Below are 20254 nucleotides of genomic sequence, written 5' to 3' on the forward strand. Positions count from 1 at the left end.
CTACTTCTGGCAAAACATATGAAGTGAAACAAATGTTTTTATGATCAAAATGTATCGTTTTTTAATTTTATTTTAACTTCAGTCAATTATGCATTTTTTGTTTGGAAAATTAAATTTAGCCAAGTTCATATTTTAAGACCTTATGTACAACAAAGAACAGAATGACATGTACTCGAATTTCTATTTACAAATAAACAATCAAAATACATTTCAACGTTATCTCATTCAAACAGTCAATCATACCACTTTCACACCGCAATATATACAAAAAACAGACAATGAAGAAAATATGTAAATTATTTCCAAGTTGTAATATGATTATTTACAACAAAGCCATGAACATTTCTTGTATTTTACAAAACCCTATCCATATTTTTTATAACTTTTGGTTATTTCAGGCTTTTAAAGTCTACGCGTTTCGAACTCATATCAATGTTGAGTTCTCAACAGGACCATAGTCTCTCGATCAATAGAAACCAGAGGAGGTGGGGTTATCTCCGTCGACAGCAAACATTTCTTTAATGAGAAAGCATTCTCAGCGTATTTCTGGGTGGTCCGGTTTGTTGTTTTCTCAGTTGAGGGATCGGACTTCTTTTAATGGGTTCTGAGCCGACGCCGGGAGTCTCGGTCCGGCGCGGCAGTGTACGACGATCTTCTCCGTTTGTTTTGAATCGCGTCCTAATCGCAAATGCTTCCGGGTCCGCAAATCCTTTGCGGACCCAGAAGCATATGCGATTAGGACGCGATTCAAACGGAGAAGATCATCGTACACTGCCGCGCCGGGCCGAGACTCCCGGCGTAGGCTCAGAACCCATTAAAAGAAGTCCGATCCCTCAACTGAGAAAACAACAAACCGGACCACCCAGAAATACGGTGGGAATGCTTTCTCATTAAAGAAATGTTTGCTGTCGACGGAGATAACCCCACCTCCTCTGGTTTCTATTGATCGAGAGACTATGGTCCTGATGAGAACTCAACATTGATATGAGTTCGAAACGCGTAGACTTTAAAAGCCTGAAATAACCAAAAGTTATAAAAAATATTGATAGGTTTTTATAAAATACAAGAAATGTTCATGGCTTTGTTGTAATTAATCATATTACAACTTGGAAATAATTTACATATTTTCTTCATTGTCTATTTTTTGTATATATTGCGGTGTGAAAGTGGTATGATTGACTGTTTGAATGAGATAACGTTGAAATGTATTTTGATTGTTTATTTGTAAATAGAAATTCGAGTACATGTCATTCTGTTCTTTGTTGTACATAAGGTCTTAAAATATGAACTTGGCTAAATTTAATTTTCCAAACAAAAAATGAATAATTGACTGAAGTTAAAATAAAATAAAAAAACGATAAATTTTGATCATAAAAACATTTGTTTCACTTCATATGTTTTGCCAGAAGTAGGGCGATTAATTAGGTAGCAGCACGTGCATCTTCTTTTGTTCATTACTAGCTTGTGGCAAGCTGTGCTGTTGGGAGCCTAGACCCAGTGGTGTTGTTTAGACCAATTCTTAGACATTGTAAGTGCAGTAATGCCATCAAGAGTATATGGTGCTGACAGTGTGTCATTACGAACTCCCCAGCACCATAATGGCTTTACGGAAAAGTGGGTAGTTTGGTACTTCTCAACAAATTAAACCCACACTGATGCCAGCCCGGGATTTATTGAAAAGCGCACTCAGGGGGATTTTTAGACATGCCCCCTGTACATCGACCAGCCTCTGGTGGGTTCCCTGACTGGTACACATCAGCCTGCCACCACAAGACATGTTTCTGGACCCTTGGGTTGGGAGCCTTCACTTCATGAGCCCAGAAACAAAGCCTTTCCTGGGCAGAGGTAGTCACACCTCCCGAGGCCAGGAAGAGCCATCTGTGGCAGGGGAGCTTCAAAGGCCTTGCCATCTTTGTAACGTGACCCACAGCCTCTCCTGCTATTCGGAGCATCTCCTTTTCGACTGGAAGACAGGTGGGAAAAATTAGCACAGCCTGGGAGGCACTCTCAAATCAGTATTAGGGATTGTGCCCTCTCACCCATGTGGGGTGACTACACCAAGGGTGTAGTCACCCTAAGGTCAGTAGCCCATTGGCTAGTAACCTGGAGACACCTAAAATGCCCCCTAAATACAGTATTTAGGGGGTAGCCCTGAACCAGGAAGACAGGTTCCCGCAACCTATGAAGAAGGACGAAAGAAGACACCCAGCAGAAGAGACTGCAGAGAGGAACTGACTTAGCACCAGCTCTACAGTCCTGTCTGCAGTTTCCAGAGATCCTGCTCCAGAGGTCGCCTTGTCCTGCAGCCAGCAACCTCCAGAACTAACTGCCTTCAACAAACACCAGATTTTCTGTGAACAGCAGCTCTGTTCAAAAGGAACTCCCAAGATAGACTCCGAGCCTGTTGAGGACAAAGAAAACCGACCATGGGACCATCACTGCACCAGAGGCCTACGGCCCAAATCTCGTTGTGGCCTACCAGTCCCAGCAAGGCCCCCCAGCACTCCAGAGTTCGAGTCCACCGTGGGTTGACCCCTCCAGGACTCCCCGACGTTGCCTGCACCCTCTACACGAAGACCCCTCCCAACAGCAAGTGTCCCAGTAAGGTCTCAAAAGACAGCCCTGCATCCATCCGCCCTGCCCCCTTGAGAAGAGAACCCGAGGTGCACCTACATCCCCCAGCCCTCCAACTTACCTGCTCAGCTGTTGGTTCCTCCAGGACGTCTTCCTGGACCGAGCCTGCAGCCAAAATCCCAAACCGGCAACTTCCATTGAATACAACAGGGCACCGGACGCAAAAACAGCACCCTGCACCCAGTCGTCCCTGTGCCGCTGCAGGTACACATTGGGTGCTAACTCGGATACCACTTTGCCCTGAGCCTAACAACAGGAGCTTTGCTCCCACAACCTTGTGGCCTGCTCGTAAGCAGCCACAACCCGGAGGCCCCCTATCACTTTGGAAAACATTGGGCCTCAGCACTCTGCACCCAGCCACCCTAGTGCAACTGAGGGTGTTCTGAGAGTGCATCCTGGACCCTGGGGGAACAATGGTCCTAACCCCAGAATACCAACTACCACAAATAAGTACTAATGTGCAAACCGATTACTTAATCTCCTTCCAACGGATTGCATTGTCTGTTTTTCAGTGAAAATTCTTCTAAGTGTGGAGTTGGTTTGTATGAAACATTGAAAAACTACAAATGTACTAAAAGTGAATTTCTTAACTTTTGTCTAAGAAATGTCTCAGATATCTAGCCATATTACACTGAGTAGCAAAGGTAATCTAAAAAGTAACTTAAAAAGTAACATGCATAGTAATCTGTAAAGCAACTGTATAGTAATTTCGAACTGTTGACTTACCTGTAATTCAACCAACTGCATTTGAACCTGCATTCAACTGTAAATCACTGCATAGCATTTTCAAAGTATTATTTCACTTACCTGCACCATGCTTGGCTTGGTTCTAGTATAAAATAACTAATTAATATTTTTTATACAAACTAATTGGTCTGAGTTCAGTCTTTGAGCATGTGACATCATTTCTTGTACACAACAAATGCTTAACACTACCCTCTGATAAAGCCTCACTGCTCACCCACACTACCACACATAGAGAGTAAGGTACTATCTACTTTAACCTCTGCGGATCACTGAAATAATATCGAGCCCATTAATATCGACTTGCAAAAATATAGAGGAGAAAATATCGAGGGACAAAATATCGAGTTTCTATCTTTATACAGGTAAGTACAAAAATATCGACTCTAAAATATCGACTGTAAATAATATAGACTGTCAAAATATCGTTTTTTTATATGTCTTTAAATTAAGTTAAAACTAATATAATAATAAATATATTTAATATAAACTTAGTTAAAATGATTAAATAAATGTAATATTAATAAATAATTAATGAAAATTACAAAAAAATTACAAAATTAATATATATATATATATATATATATATATATATAAATACATATTATTAACTAAACATATACAATTTTTTTACCGTAGCATAGCAAAATGGTTAAAATTTATAGTAACAACTATAGTGAATTCAACTGTAGAAAAACGCTGGATAGCGTAGGGGCAAAAATTTCTATTCCCACTCCAGTGGGTGCAACAATAGGGAAAACGTTGAATAGCGTAAGGGTTAAAATTACTATTCCCACTCCAGTGGGTGCAACAGTAGGGAAAGCGTTGGATAGCGTAGGGGTAAAAATTACTATTCCCACTCCAGTGGGTGCAACAGTAGGGAAAGCGTTGGATAGCGTAGGGGTTAAAATTACTATTCCCACTCCAGTGGGTGCAACAGTAGGGAAAACGTTGGATAGCGTAAGGGTTAAAATTACTATTCCCACTCCAGTGGCTGCAACAGTGGGGAAAGCATTGGATAGCGTAGGGGTAAAAATTACTATTCCCACTCCAGTGGGTGCAACAGTAGGGAAAGCGTTGGATAGCGTAGGGGTTAAAATTACTATTCCCACTCCAGTGGGTGCAACAGTAGGGAAAGTGTTGGATAGCTTAGGGGTTAATATTACTATTCCCACTCCAGTGGGTGCAACAGTAGGGAAAGCGCTGGATAGCGTAGGGGTTAAAATGACTATTAATTAACAATTAACTATTTTAATTAATTTACATAATTAATTAATTATTATTAAATTACTTCCCACCCTATCCCCCTATAAACTCACAACCCACTACAGACAATAATTTACTAAATATTAATTATTTATCAATTAAATATATATAATTAATTACCAATTACATTTTAATTAATTACCAATTAATAATTATTTAACAATTATTAATAATTAACATAATTATTTAATTATTATTAAATAACTTCCCACCCTATCACCCAATAAACCCACAACCCGCTACAGAAAATAATTTACTAAATAATAATTATTTATCAATTAAATATTTATAATTATTTACCAATTATATTTAAATTAATTACCTATTAAGAATGAATTAACAATTATTATTAATTTACATAATTAATTATTTATAATAAAATTACTTCCCACCCTATTCCCCTATAAACCCACAACCCGCTACAGTAAATAATTTACTAAAAATTAATTATTAATTAATTAATATTTTTTACCAATTATATTTTAATTATTTACCAATTAATCATTATTTAACAATTATTATTAATTTACATAATTAATTAATTATAATTAAATTACTTCCCACCCTATTCCCCTATAAACCCACAACCCGCTACAGATTTATATTACACAATTATTAAAAATTATTAATAACTACCTTATTTTCGATTTTTTTTTTGTCTATATTCTATCTAGTCGATATTATGTCTAGTCTATATTTTTGATTCGATATTTTAGCTATTAATATCGATATTACTCGATATTTTTGTAGTCTATATTATGTCTGGTCGATATTTTGGCTAGTCTATATTTTTTTACTCAATATTTTGTCCTAACGATATTTTTGAATCAATATTATGTCTGTTTACCAACCTCTGCCTACCATTGGGGTTTCACTGGACTCTGTGCACACTATACCTCATGTTGGTATACTACATAGAGTCAGCTTCCCACACAAGGTTCATGGTATTTGAAGGTAGGACATTTTATATGCGCCGGCTTGCATATTCTTTTATCTCTTTTTAGCAGAAATCGGGAATTTTTAGATATGCGCAGAAGTGTATCAGGTCTGCCTCCTGTCTAGGCTGACATGTTTGTATTTTTGTTGGTGGTGCCCAAACATCACTGACACTCAAAGTAGAAGATTACATATTTTATTGTTTTAATTATAGGAGCATTTTATGTAACTTGAGATGATACATTCATCACTATATTTGTTTAGTCTTGTAATGTCTCCAAGTACTATTTTATTTTATAAATATTTATTTATCTATTTATTAGATTTATATAGCGCACTATAACCCAGAGGTCTCTAAGCGCTTTGTCAGGGTCCGCTAGGCAATACAAAGGAGACTTCTGGTTACAATTAAAGGCCGCCCCACGCTTGCTTGAAAAGCACCGTTTTTAATTTCTTACGGAAGGACATTAAATTGGTCTCATTCCGAAGTTCCAGCGGCAATTTGTTCCACAAATATAAGATAAAATCTTTGATCGAATACTTTAAAAAGCCTGGTATATTACTGCTAAATAGACAGGTTTTACACTAGAACTATCAAGCCAGAGGTAAACCAGTTTGCAGCAACATCCAGCCTCAGTCAGGGGTTGGTCTGGGAACAGAACAGAGAAGTGACCTTGAGCCTTGCACAGTTTATCATTTCCAGGATAGAGCTATGACAGAGAATAGCTAAACAGCTACTTTTATCAAGAGAAGGTACCCTGTATGATCCATCATACGACTTAAACATTTAGCATTGCCCTTAAACATAGCGATAAGGTTTTAGGATGCTAAGAATTTGCTCTCCATCTCAAAAATGTTCATATTGTTTTCTTTGGCCATGTCATGCAGTGCTCCATTTATTTTCTCATTCTGTGATGTTATTGTTTATATTTTATGTACTACACTTAGGTTTTAGGAATGAACATTTTAAAGTTAATTCCCTGTTCCCTAGTGCTATGCTATTTTGAGTGTGTTATTCATTTACAAAATTTGGTTTGGAGATCTACTTGGTCCCTGAACTCATCCATTGGGATTGGTTGTGACTAGAATACACTTTCTGTTGAGTACTGCTAGGTTGGTTATGTATGGTTCAAAGTCCAACTGGATTTCTAATTCATATTGGTTCACTACAGGTTTAGAAAACTGCCCCCCTTGCCTCTAGGGTCTCCCACCGGTATTGCTTCCCAATTAACCCATGCACAGATTATTTAAATGATCGAGTAGTTTTGATGTCACACACAGAATACAATTAGTACATGCACACGGATACGTCCTTTGTAATACTGGTACCTACCCTCAAGGTAAAAAGGAAACCCCAGTTTTCTGTAGGTTTGTCAAAATTGACTCTTAAAAGGTTATTTCACATTCTGTGGTATCTGCTTTTTGGATCTCTCTTTTCACTCAAAATGGCAGTTCCTTTTGTGAAAGTAAATTATAGGGCAGCAGTTTCACAACATTTCAAAGAGAAAAGAGTCTATGATGCATGGGGTGCAATAAACGTTGTTGTACCTCCACATACTGCATATGCCTTTGAAAAGTTTTACTCATGAGTGGAGTTTAACACTATAAATGCCGATTCTGGGCATTTACACACATTTGAAGATGCATCTTTCCTGCGATAACAAGCAGATCATGAGTTGGAGGTTCTTTTAACCTACCAAAAACACAAAAATTAGTTTGATGGTCATTTACCACACACACACATCAGGGGGTCGATTCCGATTCGGGAAAAACCGCTCCGAATAGCAGTTCGGAGCGTTTTTCCCGTACGAATCGTACCCTGCAACGTCCCCCGTACGTACGACGAAGTACGATTCGTACCAAGAGCCGTACTCCGTACGAGTCGTACAAGACACCGTACGACTCTAATCTCCGTACGATTCTCCCTCGGAACCTGCTGTACACGACATCTGTACGGTTCGTGGCTGGTTTTTACGACCCAGCAAGTACGATACGTGTCGGGTACGCACCGTACGAGCCTTTTTCTACGGGAGCTGAAAACAGCCGTAAAAGCAGAGTTCGTGCCGAAACAGGTATGGAACGGCCCCCCGGGTACGGTGCGTACCCCCCATAATCGCAGGGGTATGCACCGTACCCCTGCGATCATGGGGTGTACGTGCCGTACCCCTGCAATCATGGGGGGGTACGTGCTGTACGGGGTGTATGTAATCGTGCGCTTTTCCGTATGAATCGCCCTTACCTGACGTGGACCGTACGAATCGCGTCCTGATTCCCGGGTCCGGATCGTACTTGTCGGGTCGTACGGCGTGTGTACGGGTCGTACGGTTCACAGTCTCAGCCTTGCAATACGTACGGATCGCGACGATTCGGACGGATTCACGGAATGCGGATCGTACTACGCGACTCGGACAGACGGGTACGATTCGTACGGAAAGGGCTACGAATACGAATCGTACGGTGGATTTTTTTACCGGATCGGAATCGAGCCCCAAATGTCAAACTGGGTCCCCAAAGTAATGATGTGCGCACCTGGCCCCTATTGGTTGGGTATACACTTTTTCCTAAGCCAGGAGCCATACAGGTTAGGCAAGTAGTTGGTGTATTAAATCAGACAGTGTCCTTATACAGGAGACTCAAACAATACGTATTTCATATAATAGCAGACCCCCAATTACTATCAGGACCTGCACCACAGGCATAGGTGGCCATGAAGGCAATCAATCCACAGACAATAAACACTATTGTGAGCAAAGTGTCCATTCTGGATTGCTCACAAGACAAACCAGTTGGAAGCGGTCTGTCTTCACACAACACCCCAAGACAAGCAAAGAATTCTGACAATGTGTCTTCCTCTTAGGACAGTGCCACCTCTACACAACTGCAACACCTGTCAAAATATATTTATGTGTATCTATACTACTATAAATGGTACACCCTCATGGGTGGTATAACTAGACTTATTAAAACAAGTATGAAATAAGCAAGAAGCTATGCCGGCTTTAAATCTAGGAATTAAATGAATGGGACATTTTGAAACAGTTTACTCAATCATTCTGAGAAATATTACTGAAGCTGAGGAGGCAATACCATGAGGGCTTTAACATGTTGATGGACATCTGGATTTAGGACACTTAAACACACATGTACTGTTTTAACCATACCAAAGCACCCAATATTAAAGGGATGCTGAGGTGTCCTTTAGATATCTTTATTCTTATCATCAGACCCAGTTGAATAAATATCACAAGTGCTCCCTAAAAAACATTTGAACCCATCCTTCCATATAGGCACCAGGATGAGACCCAATGATGAACATGACACTAATAGAGCATGTGAGGGTCTACAAAGAAACCCACTGAGGTTGTATTCTTAGGTGCGGGTTCTTTCCTGTAACTACAGTTCTCTCGTAGGGTAATCTCCATTGAAGTCATAATCACTGAATAGTCCCACCCATGTGCGGGGATCCTGAGGCACTTGAAGTTATATCTAGATAAGACACGTGACATCAGCAGGTCGAGCCAATTATTTATCAACTATGGTCCGGTCCGTACATGGTTAATCACTTCCAAATAATCCATTTCCCATCCTTTTGTGCTATCAAAAAGCTACTAAGGCACTATCAGTTAGACCACAAGCACATTCCACTAGAGGTAAAGGGGTACCACTGCATTAATGAGGAATATCCTTATAGTGGATATCTGCAAAGCAGCCACGTGAAGATCTGTTCGCACAGTCACCAAACACTACTGCCTAGACTCGGATACCAGAGTAGATGCTCAGGTAGGACAAGCTTGTTCAGAAATCTATTTGCTTAAATGACTACCTTACTCATTCCTCTATTTTCTCCACCACTTTATGTAAGGATGGGCTTGTAACTCTATTCAGTGAATATGATTATCAATGGAGATTTCCTACGAGAGAAGTTATAGTTTCTTACCTGTAACTACAGTTCTCTCGTAGGGAAATCCCCATTGAAGTCATAAGCAACCCTCTCGCCTCCCCAGTGGAGTGAACAGAGGTATCCATGATACCTGCATATCCATATACACGCATCATCTAAAAAAAGATACTGGTGATCTCTTGGTTGCTAAAGGCACGGTCTCTATTTTTAACTCAATGAAAGCCTATGGGGCTACACTGTCCAGTTTCCCTTCATCTCTATACTCTATCAAAAAAGGGTTTGTGAACGATAATTATGCTGTTTTACAAAACCATAATGAAATTATATCCATATATAATTCCCCAGGCTCTTTTTTAAAGTACAAGATGAACAATTAGGCTATTGTAGCCTGTTCCTATAGGCTGCATAATATATGTCTCATAAATGATTTGCAGCCCTTCCTGAATAAAGGCAAACATCTACACTTAGGCGTCGATTCCGATCCGGTAAAATGCGCTCCGAATCGTCGTACGGAGCATTTTTCCCCGTACGAATCGTACCCGTAAACGTCCCCATAAGTACGACGAAGTACGATCCGTACCAGGAGCCAAAGTCAGTACGAGTCGTACAGGACTCCGTACGACTCAAATATCCGTATGAGTCTCACTCGGAACCCGCTGTACGTGACATCGCTACGGTTCGCGGCTGGTTTTTACGACCCAGCAAGTACGATTCGTGTCGGGTACGCACCGTACGACCCTTTTTTTTACGGGAGCTGGAAACAGCCGTAAACGCATAGTTCGCGCCGAAACGAGTACGGAACGCCCCCCCCAGGGACGCCGCGTACCCCCCATGATCGCCGGGGTACGCGCCGTACCCCTGCGATCATGGGGGTACGCGCCGTACACCCAGCGTACATGGGGTACGCACCGTACCCCATGTACGGTGGGTGTACGGCACGTACCCCATGTACACTGGGTGTACGGCGCGTACCCCCCATGATCGCAGGGGTAGGGCGCGTACCCCGGCGATCATGGGGGGTACGCGCCGTACGGTGTGTATGTGATTGTGCGCTTTTCCGTACGAATCGCCCTTACCTGACGCGGACCGTACGAATAGCGTCCTGATCACCCGGTCCGGATCGTACTCGCCGGGTCGTACGGTGTGTTTACAAGTCGTACGGAAACGGCTACATTTACGAATCGTACGGGGGATTTTTTTTACTGGATCGGAATCGGCGCCTTATTGTGAAAACGTTCTCGTGGATCTAGGCACATGGGCGGGACTGTTGACTGATTTAAGACTATCAATGGAGATCCCTTACAAGATAAGTAACATTTACAAAATTACAGTTTTCCTGCCTGAAGTTCATGGTGGCTAGTTTGCATTAGCTCTCCAACAGCAGTCCAGCAAATGATTAGCCTTGAATAGGACTGACTTAGGGGTGAAATTCCTCCCAGAATCAAACAACAGGCCGACCTGAATGGACAGAGATGACTCCTTTAAACTCCACAGAAAATTCAGTGTGGGAGCAGCTGGTATTCTTTTGACAGTAGTGTCAAATCCTGCCCGACAGTTCCATTGAGACACATTCAACACTTGGGATGCACTTGAAAGGGAAAGAACAGATTGCAAAGACAACTGTTGTGGATTGTCTGTTTGATTGGTTAAGGACCTTACTTTTTTCCTACCAGAGTTCTATCTTAGGGTTTGGTGGGAGTACAGTGCGTCAAACTGTATTTTCCCATTACATGTGGGAGCACACTAGGATTACCATAGCACACTCCCCACACACATCCTCATCGCTCAGAGTCCATATTTAGCGTGGCAAAGACTTTCACTATTTTGAAAATGCCCTGGAAAATAGACTTTTGGTCCTGCTTGCAGTAAGGCAAACATGTGTTAATGACAAAGTTTGTGGGGTTTGTCCCAGGAATGTTCACCCCATTAGTTATGGTGGGGCCAGGGGGCACTCTCATCACCAGCTGTGCCAAGCATTAATTCTGGGAACTCCAGGCACCCAAAAGAACACTTTCTTGGCCTGTAGAAAAGAGGACTGAACCTGCTGTCTATGACATGAGATAAGCCATGAAGGCCTGGCCCTGCTCCCTCTTGTACCCAGAAAAATTAAATGGTCTGTAAAGGTCACTTGGCTGACTTTCTGGGTGATGACAGGCCCACAAGCTGCAAGAGGCATTTTCCTGAAAGTAAACAGCTGACTACTAGCAACTGAACCTGGACTGGGCGCTGCTGTTGGCCTCTGCTTAACACCCTGTGAGCCTCTAAGTGCCTTCCCTGATGCCCTTCTGAGCTGTAGGAGTGTACTCCTGTAGTGGATCGAGACTTAAAAGCCTATGGGCCTAATTTATAAGTTAGTGGAAAGGGTACTCCATCGCAAAAGCGACAGAGTATCCTTTACACCAACATAATGGTCCGTCCACCAGCTCTAAATGCGGGAGGAGTTTGGTATAACAACGGTGGGGACTATTCCATCTCCTCCGTGGTTACAAGCTTCCAATTACCCGACTGAGTAAGGTCCTTCACAGGGTGGTCTGTATGTCCGTCCACCAAATGTAAATAGGCGGACATACAGGTCAGTTTCCACTGACCGCCACCACCAGTAAACCCTGGCAGTAAACTGCAAAATGCCCACCGTCGCAATGGGAGATAACCCCCAGGCGAGGGGGCATTGTTTAATTTTATTTTCAAAAATAAAATCCTGCTTCAGTTTCCCATATTGGATGTTCATCATTTTGTGGCATTTTGTTTATTAAACTAATTCCACTCATTTATTTCCCAATCGGTTTGGTATTTTTTATTGTTTTGCATTTTGACTTCATTACTGTTTTGATACTGCACATTTTATACATTGCCCTAAAATAAGCATCTCAGCTCTGTGCCATAGCTCCCAGGGGGTTGAGGTCACGTTAATTTAGTGACTTGCAGGCTTCACCCTAATAAGGGTTTTGATTATTCTTTGAAGTAGGTAATTGTCTACCCCAAATAATAATCCAGCTTCTTACAGATGAACATAGTAAAACATTCAAAAGGGTCAGAATGACAAGGGAAATTTCAATTTAAGGTATGAAAGGGCATACTGGATACAGTATAGGATCATGCATGTTAAAAGTCGGCATGAAATTAGCCACTTAGAGTCTCATTGAATCTTGAGGCCCCCTGCGAGGGGTCACTTGTTAGCTTTTGTAATATGATGTACTTTGTGTAACAAAACCTAATAAAAAATATGTTTGAAAATTCGGCATGAAATTGATAGGTTGGATGGGCCTGGTGGTCCACACCATTAAACAAATTGTGAATTGCTGTCATGATAAGAGTCCTAAAGAAAGATAAAATGTAGTTTCTGAAGAAGGATTGCATAAACTTGTATTCAACTATTTTAAAAAAACAAAAACACCTACCTGAAACGTTGCCTGATATAACTTAACATGTTTTACTGATGCCCAGAATCTTGTATGGGGTTTACCCAGGAATTCTACATGGTATCTTTCAACGTCTCCATCAGAGTCATAAAGCACATATTTTCCAGTACTTGGATCAGGGCAAAGTATACCGGGCCATCTTTCAAGATAAGAAAGAAATTTAATTGGAAGCAAATGCTTTTAACCACAAATCAAAGTTATTAAATTAACTTTTCTACTTGTGTTAGTAACCCGCATATTAACACATCTTCATTTTATGATTTCAGAAGCACAATTTTTATTTTCACCAGTTTTATTTTAGGAAAATAATGATTTTATCATGGATACAGAGGTATATCCTATGTTCAAAACTACTTAGCAAACCCCAAAAGAAAACAGACAAAACTGAACAATCAACCAGTGTTGGTGAGTAAGGGTAGTTGCTGGGCACTTATTCTGCAATTACTAATTTACTGGTTTTACTCTCACATAGAGGAACTGCACCTTGAATCATTGTGAGTGCAATAAAATCAATTGCATGAAGTCAGTAACTGTGGGACTTAAGGGGTCACTGAAATTCAAACAGAATTGGAGATCTGGTCCAAACTCAATTTACACCTATTTACGTATTGAGCAGAAATTGCCCTCACTCCTGTGCTACCATCAGCTGTCACTAGGACAAAAAGACACAAAACCGGCACAATTATCATTTACGCACATTATTTTTCCCTTAGCACACAGGTCTCATTAGGTATCAGAAATACACTTGGATCCCAGCACAACAGTTATTTCTACATTATGTGTTTGCACCTGATAGCATCGTCTGGGTTTAAAAAACAACCTTCATTTTGTAGTGTACACTTTATAGTCTCAAAATATTGCTAATGTTTTATCATGGGCAGTTCTCTGGTGAATAAAAAAATGACTTAATTATAACTTTTCCCAGTGTTGGTATCCTTTATTCCCTCTCATCAAGTCAAGAAACCCAGTAAACACTGAAACTAACAGTAGCTAAACAGTGTTTATGAGGAGGCAGATACTGTGCACTGTATCCAACTCATTATGTCCACTCTAATTTCAGCAAAGTAGATAGTTACTTTTCCACAGGTCACCTTTCCACAGGTTTTCATAGCCACTTACTCTGAAGCGCTGGTGGAGATCACAATGGAGTCCGTCAGGTTTCTCCCAGTCTGGTACTTCTGCCTGCAGAGGCACCAATGCAGAGCCCTCATGTGCCAACATGTGTGTGTGACTAGAGGAATCCAGGAAACATTTTCCCTCTCTGGCACTAACTTCACAGCTCCCTTGAGGATGAGAGCTACCACCTTTTGCTGTAGGATGGCCAAATGGTCTGAAGATGGAGAGGAGGGAAGAGGTGGGATGGCGGGAGAGCCTAAAGGAAGGGAACGGGGTGGCCCTTTTCTACAATTTGAAGGGCCCACTGGTCCAAAGTAATGGCCATCCAGGCCAGAAGAATGCTCCGTGTGCACTTTGGGAAGAAAACTACGCCTGCTTTCCTGGGTCAAAAGGGGGGGAAGACTAGGAAGAGGACGAGGACGAGGGTTGCAAGGCGGATTCATGGTCTTTAACTCTACCACTGCCTCTGTACTGACATTTGAGTGGATTCTGCTGCTGGAGCGCTGGTGTGTACTGCCAGGAACGAAAGGAAAAGCCTTTTCCAAAACCACGAAAGCATCAAAAAGACAAGAAGCCCTTGGTCAATGTCATCTGATGGCCTAAAGACCTAGTTATAGGCCTTACACTGCTCCTGGGCTGAGTTGGCCTCATCTCTGAACAAGCGCACACCGTTTAAGGGGCATTTCAACAGGTTAGCCTGGGCACTGGATGAGAAATTTACCATCCTGAGCCAAGTTTAGCGATGCATGGTCACTGAGATACTCTTAGTCCCTGTATAGGAGTTTGTGTTGTCCAACCCAGGCTTACTATTATACTAGGAGGTATTTTGTCCGGTCATGGGTATGAACTAATGAAAATGACCTTTCATGTTGGTCGCAACATGCGGAAAAATCATCTGAGCCATGTCCCACAATGCTTGCATGTAGCTGTTGAGGAAGCAGTTGGCAGTTAACTTCAAGGCCATACTCCCAGCAGAAAAGCTTACAATTGTTTTGACTCCCTGTCAGCAGCGGCTGGAGGAAAGGCACTGCCCAATTGGGTTCCCGAACAGGTTGCCTGGATAACAAAACTCTCTGGGCAAGGGTGCGTGGAAAGAAAATTCCAAGTCCCCAGGTGCAGACAGATAACTGAGGGCTACAAGCCGAGTTATTGTGGGAGCAGAGAAAGGCTTCTTCCATGCCACCATAGTGTGTTCTAGTAAAACCTTCATTAATTCTAAAGAGGTCGATGAGTGCAAGAGAACCTCAGTGAAGACATTGGCCTCTGTTGTTGGCAAGTGCAAGTTCAACACCTCTGTGGCGCTGAGCATGACCTTGTGCGAAGACACAACCTCTGGCATTGGTGGTTCAGAGGGAAAGTCCATAGGCAGCTCCAGTGATGTGTCTAGCCCATTGGCTGAAGACAGGCCCTAAAAGCAAGGGGATCCTGAACAGGTTCAGCACCGGTGAAATGCTCAACACAGTTAGAATCTGTCACAAAAAGTTAATCGGGGTGTCTCTTCAAGCAGCCTCAGGGCCTCCCTTTAAGAGTGAATCTCAGGTTTGAGGTAGGGCTGTGTTTCCTACAACATCATGTCTGGAGTTGGAGGAGGTGAAAGTGGTGGTGGAGGTGACGGTGGTGTAGACACTGTCTATGGCACCGGTTGTGGCACCAAGAAGCAGAGAGTTGGGTCAAAGCAATGGGTTGCAAGCACTAATACCGACGGCAGATGCAGAGGGCCATCTGGCCCAAAGGTGCACTTGACGGCATCGAGTATTTTGTGAAGATGGCATACATAGAAAGAGGAATACTGCCGGGTCCAATTCTGGCGCCAGCAACTCAGTAAAGGCCGGAGTCTGCATCAGGAGAACAATCATCGCATGTGCCTGGGTGTGGGGTTGTTGTGAATGTATCTAGGACCCTAATTAAAAATTCCTAATTCATGCCCTTATGCGGTTATGATAAATCATGTCCTAATGAAGGCATACAAATCTTACCCATATTCAGTCATAGCCCACGCAGTCCAAATACGGCAAGGCTACTTCCTTAGATTCCTAGAGAGCACAACGAGTTCTTTCGACACACCAAACCTTCAGCAACCTGGGAATTCCCCATGTCTTTGTTTTGATTTGTCATTGAACTCCTGCGAGCACTAAAGGAACAGTCAGTTCTTAGTGACATCTTTTATTGACGTCTTATATCCAACCTTACGTCAAACACGGCACCTTCCAGGTATAAATATACCAACACGTGCCTTAAGCAAACACACGGTGGTGTGGAGCAGAGCGGCTATCTACTTATCCGAAGCCCAGCTGATGCGAGAGCCGAAGGAAGCCGCCCCTACCCTTTGACACACTGGAGAAGCTGCCTTTTCTCAAGCCGAGAAATCCAGCTCCGGTGTTTCCAGTCATCCTTGCGGGTTACTGGGAGATCGAGTCCTGAGAAAAGAGATACAAGACCTCCTTCATTCTATAACCAAAGTACGGAGCTGATTCAAACCTTAGAGAGAATTCTTGATTCAGATTCTTGGCAAAAAACCCAACTTAACTTAAAACTGCAACTTACTTACTCCTTCCCACGTATTAGGCTTAGGTCAGGTACACCAGGGTAGGTGTATCTTAGAAGCACCAGTTGAGTTAGTTAGTCAATGTTTTTATGTATGTAAATATTTTATCCATTTTAAAGTATCATATGGCTAAGAAACCATATCAATGCTTTTACAGTATTATTTCATAATACTCTTTTTATTGTACGCACTTTACTTCATGATAAGTATTGCAATTGTGGCAATTCATTTCTCTTGCATGAGAAAGAAGACTGCTCAATACAATAAGACCTTTTATTGAAAAGGCCTGTCTCTCTATTTCTCTGCACTCTGGTGGAACTAAGCATGCACGATTGACTGAGTGAAATAGCTGTCTATTGTTTTCACACGACTCTGGAGATACACTCCTTATTCTGGGGGAGCAAAGTTGTCATGTTATATGGTTGTCAGAAGCTAATCCCTTCTTGTCTAAATCAGGGAAGTTAAACCCTCCGTATTCATTCGAGAAAGTTTCTAGTGACCTCTGAGCTATCTGGCAAAACTAATTAAGTCTAACATAGTCAGTAGAGAACTAGATTACCTCAGTCCTACGTCTACACTGCTGTTTATGTTATTCCAATGCGCTGAGCCTATTAGGAATATAGGAACTACACTACAGGGTCTGTCCTAATCTGGATCTATGGAGGAGCAGAGCTGCACAGATGATCCAAGGGCATCAAGGTTCTGAGGATGAAAGACCTGTGGGAGGGGGGCGGAGCTAGCCGGGAAGCGTAATGGCCGCTTAATCCCGCAGCTCCGCCGCGCATGAACCACAATATCCTTCATTATCCTGTTTTCGCGACATCCGAGGACGGACCCCAGCGTTTGTGACCTGCCCGAGGTGTGTGGAGCGGGCGGACGACCCGACGGAGGCGGGAGAGCGGGACCGCGGCACAACGGGAGAGTGCGGCGCCCCGCCGAAGCAGGGCCGCAAGACCACGGACTCAATTTTGGGAGCACCCAGGTGACGTGCTAGGACGTGCGGCCGTAGCCGCAGTGAAGGTACCGGTCCAGCGGCCCCTCCCCCTCCTGAGAGAACAGACTTGGCAGACGGAGTGCCGGGGTTGAAGGCCCCCCCCGGACCCCCCCTCCGCGACTCTACACAGAGGGACGAGGCCCGGGGAATTCGCCCCCCCCCCCCCCTCTGAGGACACTGATAAGGGGCGAGGAGGTGCTACGCCCCCCCCCCCCCCTTCCGAGGATCACGCTGAGGAGTGCCTGATGTAGAGGGACCCCGGGGGCCTCCTAACAATCAACATTGAGGGATCAGAGAGTTTGGGTGCTACTCCCCTGCAGGACTAGCGCGGAACGAGGAGCTGCCCCTCGCGCTATTTTCGCGCCCTTCCTACACACGGCGCCTGCTGGGCCGGAGGAGGGGGGAGACCTCGAGGAGGCTACTGCAATTGCTCCTGAGCGTGAAAGTGGCCACTGACTTCCAGGAGGACGGCCACCTGACCGACCGAAACCTCAAGCATCCCGACTCGCCCGCCAGAGGAGAGCCTGGTTTGATCCTTTCTGGCGGCCAACGCCCCGATACCGACGGCCAGCTATACTACAGAACCCCAATCGGGGGTGGTGCGAGAGGTAGGGCGCACTGCGAGCGCCTGAGTCTGGTGAGGATCTGACCTGGGGCCCACCCGGCGCCCCTGCATTCTTGAGTGGTCCCTGGGAGCGAGTGGCGGCATAATGGGGAAAGGAGACAGGACCCAAAGTAAGCTCCCATTCTCGCAGAAGCGTCTCTTGCAACAGAGCCCGGCAGCGGAGGGTGCCTCAACGGAGCGAGTGGTGGAGGCTCCGAGCGTGGACTCAGACCTGAAAACTATGCTTCTCTCCATGGAGCAGGGCATCCAGACCAGCATATGGGCCCTGGGGTCCAAGATCGACGCAATGTCCTACAGGATGGATCGAATGGCGGAGAGGCTGGACAAGCATGCTGAGAGGCATGATACGGCCGAACGCAGGATGACGGAGGTGGAGGAGGCGCAAACTGACCTGGACACGGCACAGAAAAAGATGGAACGGATGATGCGAACATTGCAAGACAAGACTGAGGATTTGGAAGTGCGTTCCCGGCGCTGTAACCTGCACATCACGGGCCTTCCAGAGTCTACGGCGACGGGCCCTATGGAGCGCTTTGTGGAACAGCTTCTAATGAAACTTTTGGGGGACGGAGTATTCTCAAATATGTTTACAGTGGAGAGAGCACATAGATCGCTGGTGCCCAAGCCGCAGCCGGGAGCGCCTCCGCGCCCTGTCATAGCGAAACTTCTCAACTACAGGGACAGAGACACGGCTCTTCGCCTGGCACGCACGAAACAGAACCTGCAGTATGAGGGGTCGGCTACATCACTGTACCCAGACTTTACAACTAAGGTACAAGAGGAGCGGAAGCAGTTCATACCACACAAGAAACGTCTGAGGGAGATGGGTTTGGACTACGCGCTATTGTATCCGGCCAAATTACGTGTCAACAAAGGAGGCCACTCTCATATTTACACAGATCCCAAAGCGCTGCAACAAGCAATGAAACGATGGTCAAGGGAAGCGAAAGAGAGCTCGGACAGGAACCACGAGGACGGCGATGGCGACAGCCGGCTGGATGATCAGGACTGAATCTCTCTGGTTTGGGGCACCCCGCGACTCGCTGGATGGATGGCGAGCGGGATCATGGACTGTTCTCGTTGTGGCCGTCTCCAGGTGGGGTGAAGAATCTCACGATGCTCTTTCTGAGGACTGCCAGCTGCACAGATAAGTGATGTAGGGGGATGGGGGGGCGGACTGGGAGGGGGGCTCCCCAGGTTTCGCGTTCCACGCGACTCCAGTCCTGCAACCTGCAGGGGCATACTGCATGGGACTTTCCGTGGACATCAAGGGGTGCGGAAACTGGACCTGGGACAATTTGCCGGTCAAGGTCATGGGTGGGTCCCGCACGGGGGGGGATGTGATAATGGCTATTGTTAATCTGTAGAACGTCGCACTAATTAGGGTTCTTATGCATGGCAGGGGCGGGTAGAAAGGCTGACATGAGCTCTGAGACTTAGGTTGAGACTATGACATTTGGCTACCTGGGCCCCCGCGCGTTCAGCGTATTGGTTTGTTTGTTGACTTCAGTTGGGGTGGGTGCTCTGGGGAGTGGGGTGGGCAATACACTGCCGGACCGGGTTGGGGTGGGTCTGCTGTGGGCGGGGGGATGGAGGGTGATGTTTGGAAAGTTGATGTTCCGGGGGGGGGGGGGGGGGGGAAGGGGTGGGGAGGGAGGTGAGGTAGGAAGGGGGCTATTTTTGACTTGTGCGCTGTACCCTCTGGATGATTTGAGTGATGTTGGTGTCATAGCGACATTGTACTACTGTATGACCTCAGCTGGCTCCGATGGCTAGTGCCCGGGTGACGAACTTGGATAATCCTCCTGATTCCTTAAGGGTGTTGACCTGGAATATTAGGGGGCTTAACGACCACAGGAAGCTAAGGAAAGTACTCCATTATCTGCAGAGACATCATATAGATATTGCGCTCATTCAGGAAACACATTTACCGCTCAACAGCAAAATGCTACAGCACAGGGGACTACAGGGGACTTCCACAGTGGCGGGCTACACCACACATTCTAGGGGTGTCTTAACATGGGTGAATCCGTGCTCCAACTTAACTATACGACTGCTTCAGGCGGATCCCGAG

The 20254-nt window shown here is 44.4% G+C and overlaps 1 protein-coding gene across 1 annotated transcript in view; it reads right to left on the reverse strand.

Moving 5' to 3' along the window:
* The window catches only part of ZCWPW2 (zinc finger CW-type and PWWP domain containing 2), a 778017-nt gene that overhangs the window by 666855 nt on the left and 90908 nt on the right, over positions 1-20254 (reverse strand). The window contains exon 2 of the mRNA XM_086939915.1: positions 12880-13039. Coding sequence (XP_086796041.1) covers positions 12880-13039 — 160 coding nt within the window. The remainder of the gene's footprint in view (positions 1-12879; positions 13040-20254) is intronic.

Source organism: Lissotriton vulgaris, chromosome 10 (assembly GCF_964263255.1).
Source record: "Lissotriton vulgaris chromosome 10, aLisVul1.2, whole genome shotgun sequence".
NCBI lineage: Eukaryota > Metazoa > Chordata > Amphibia > Caudata > Salamandridae > Lissotriton > Lissotriton vulgaris.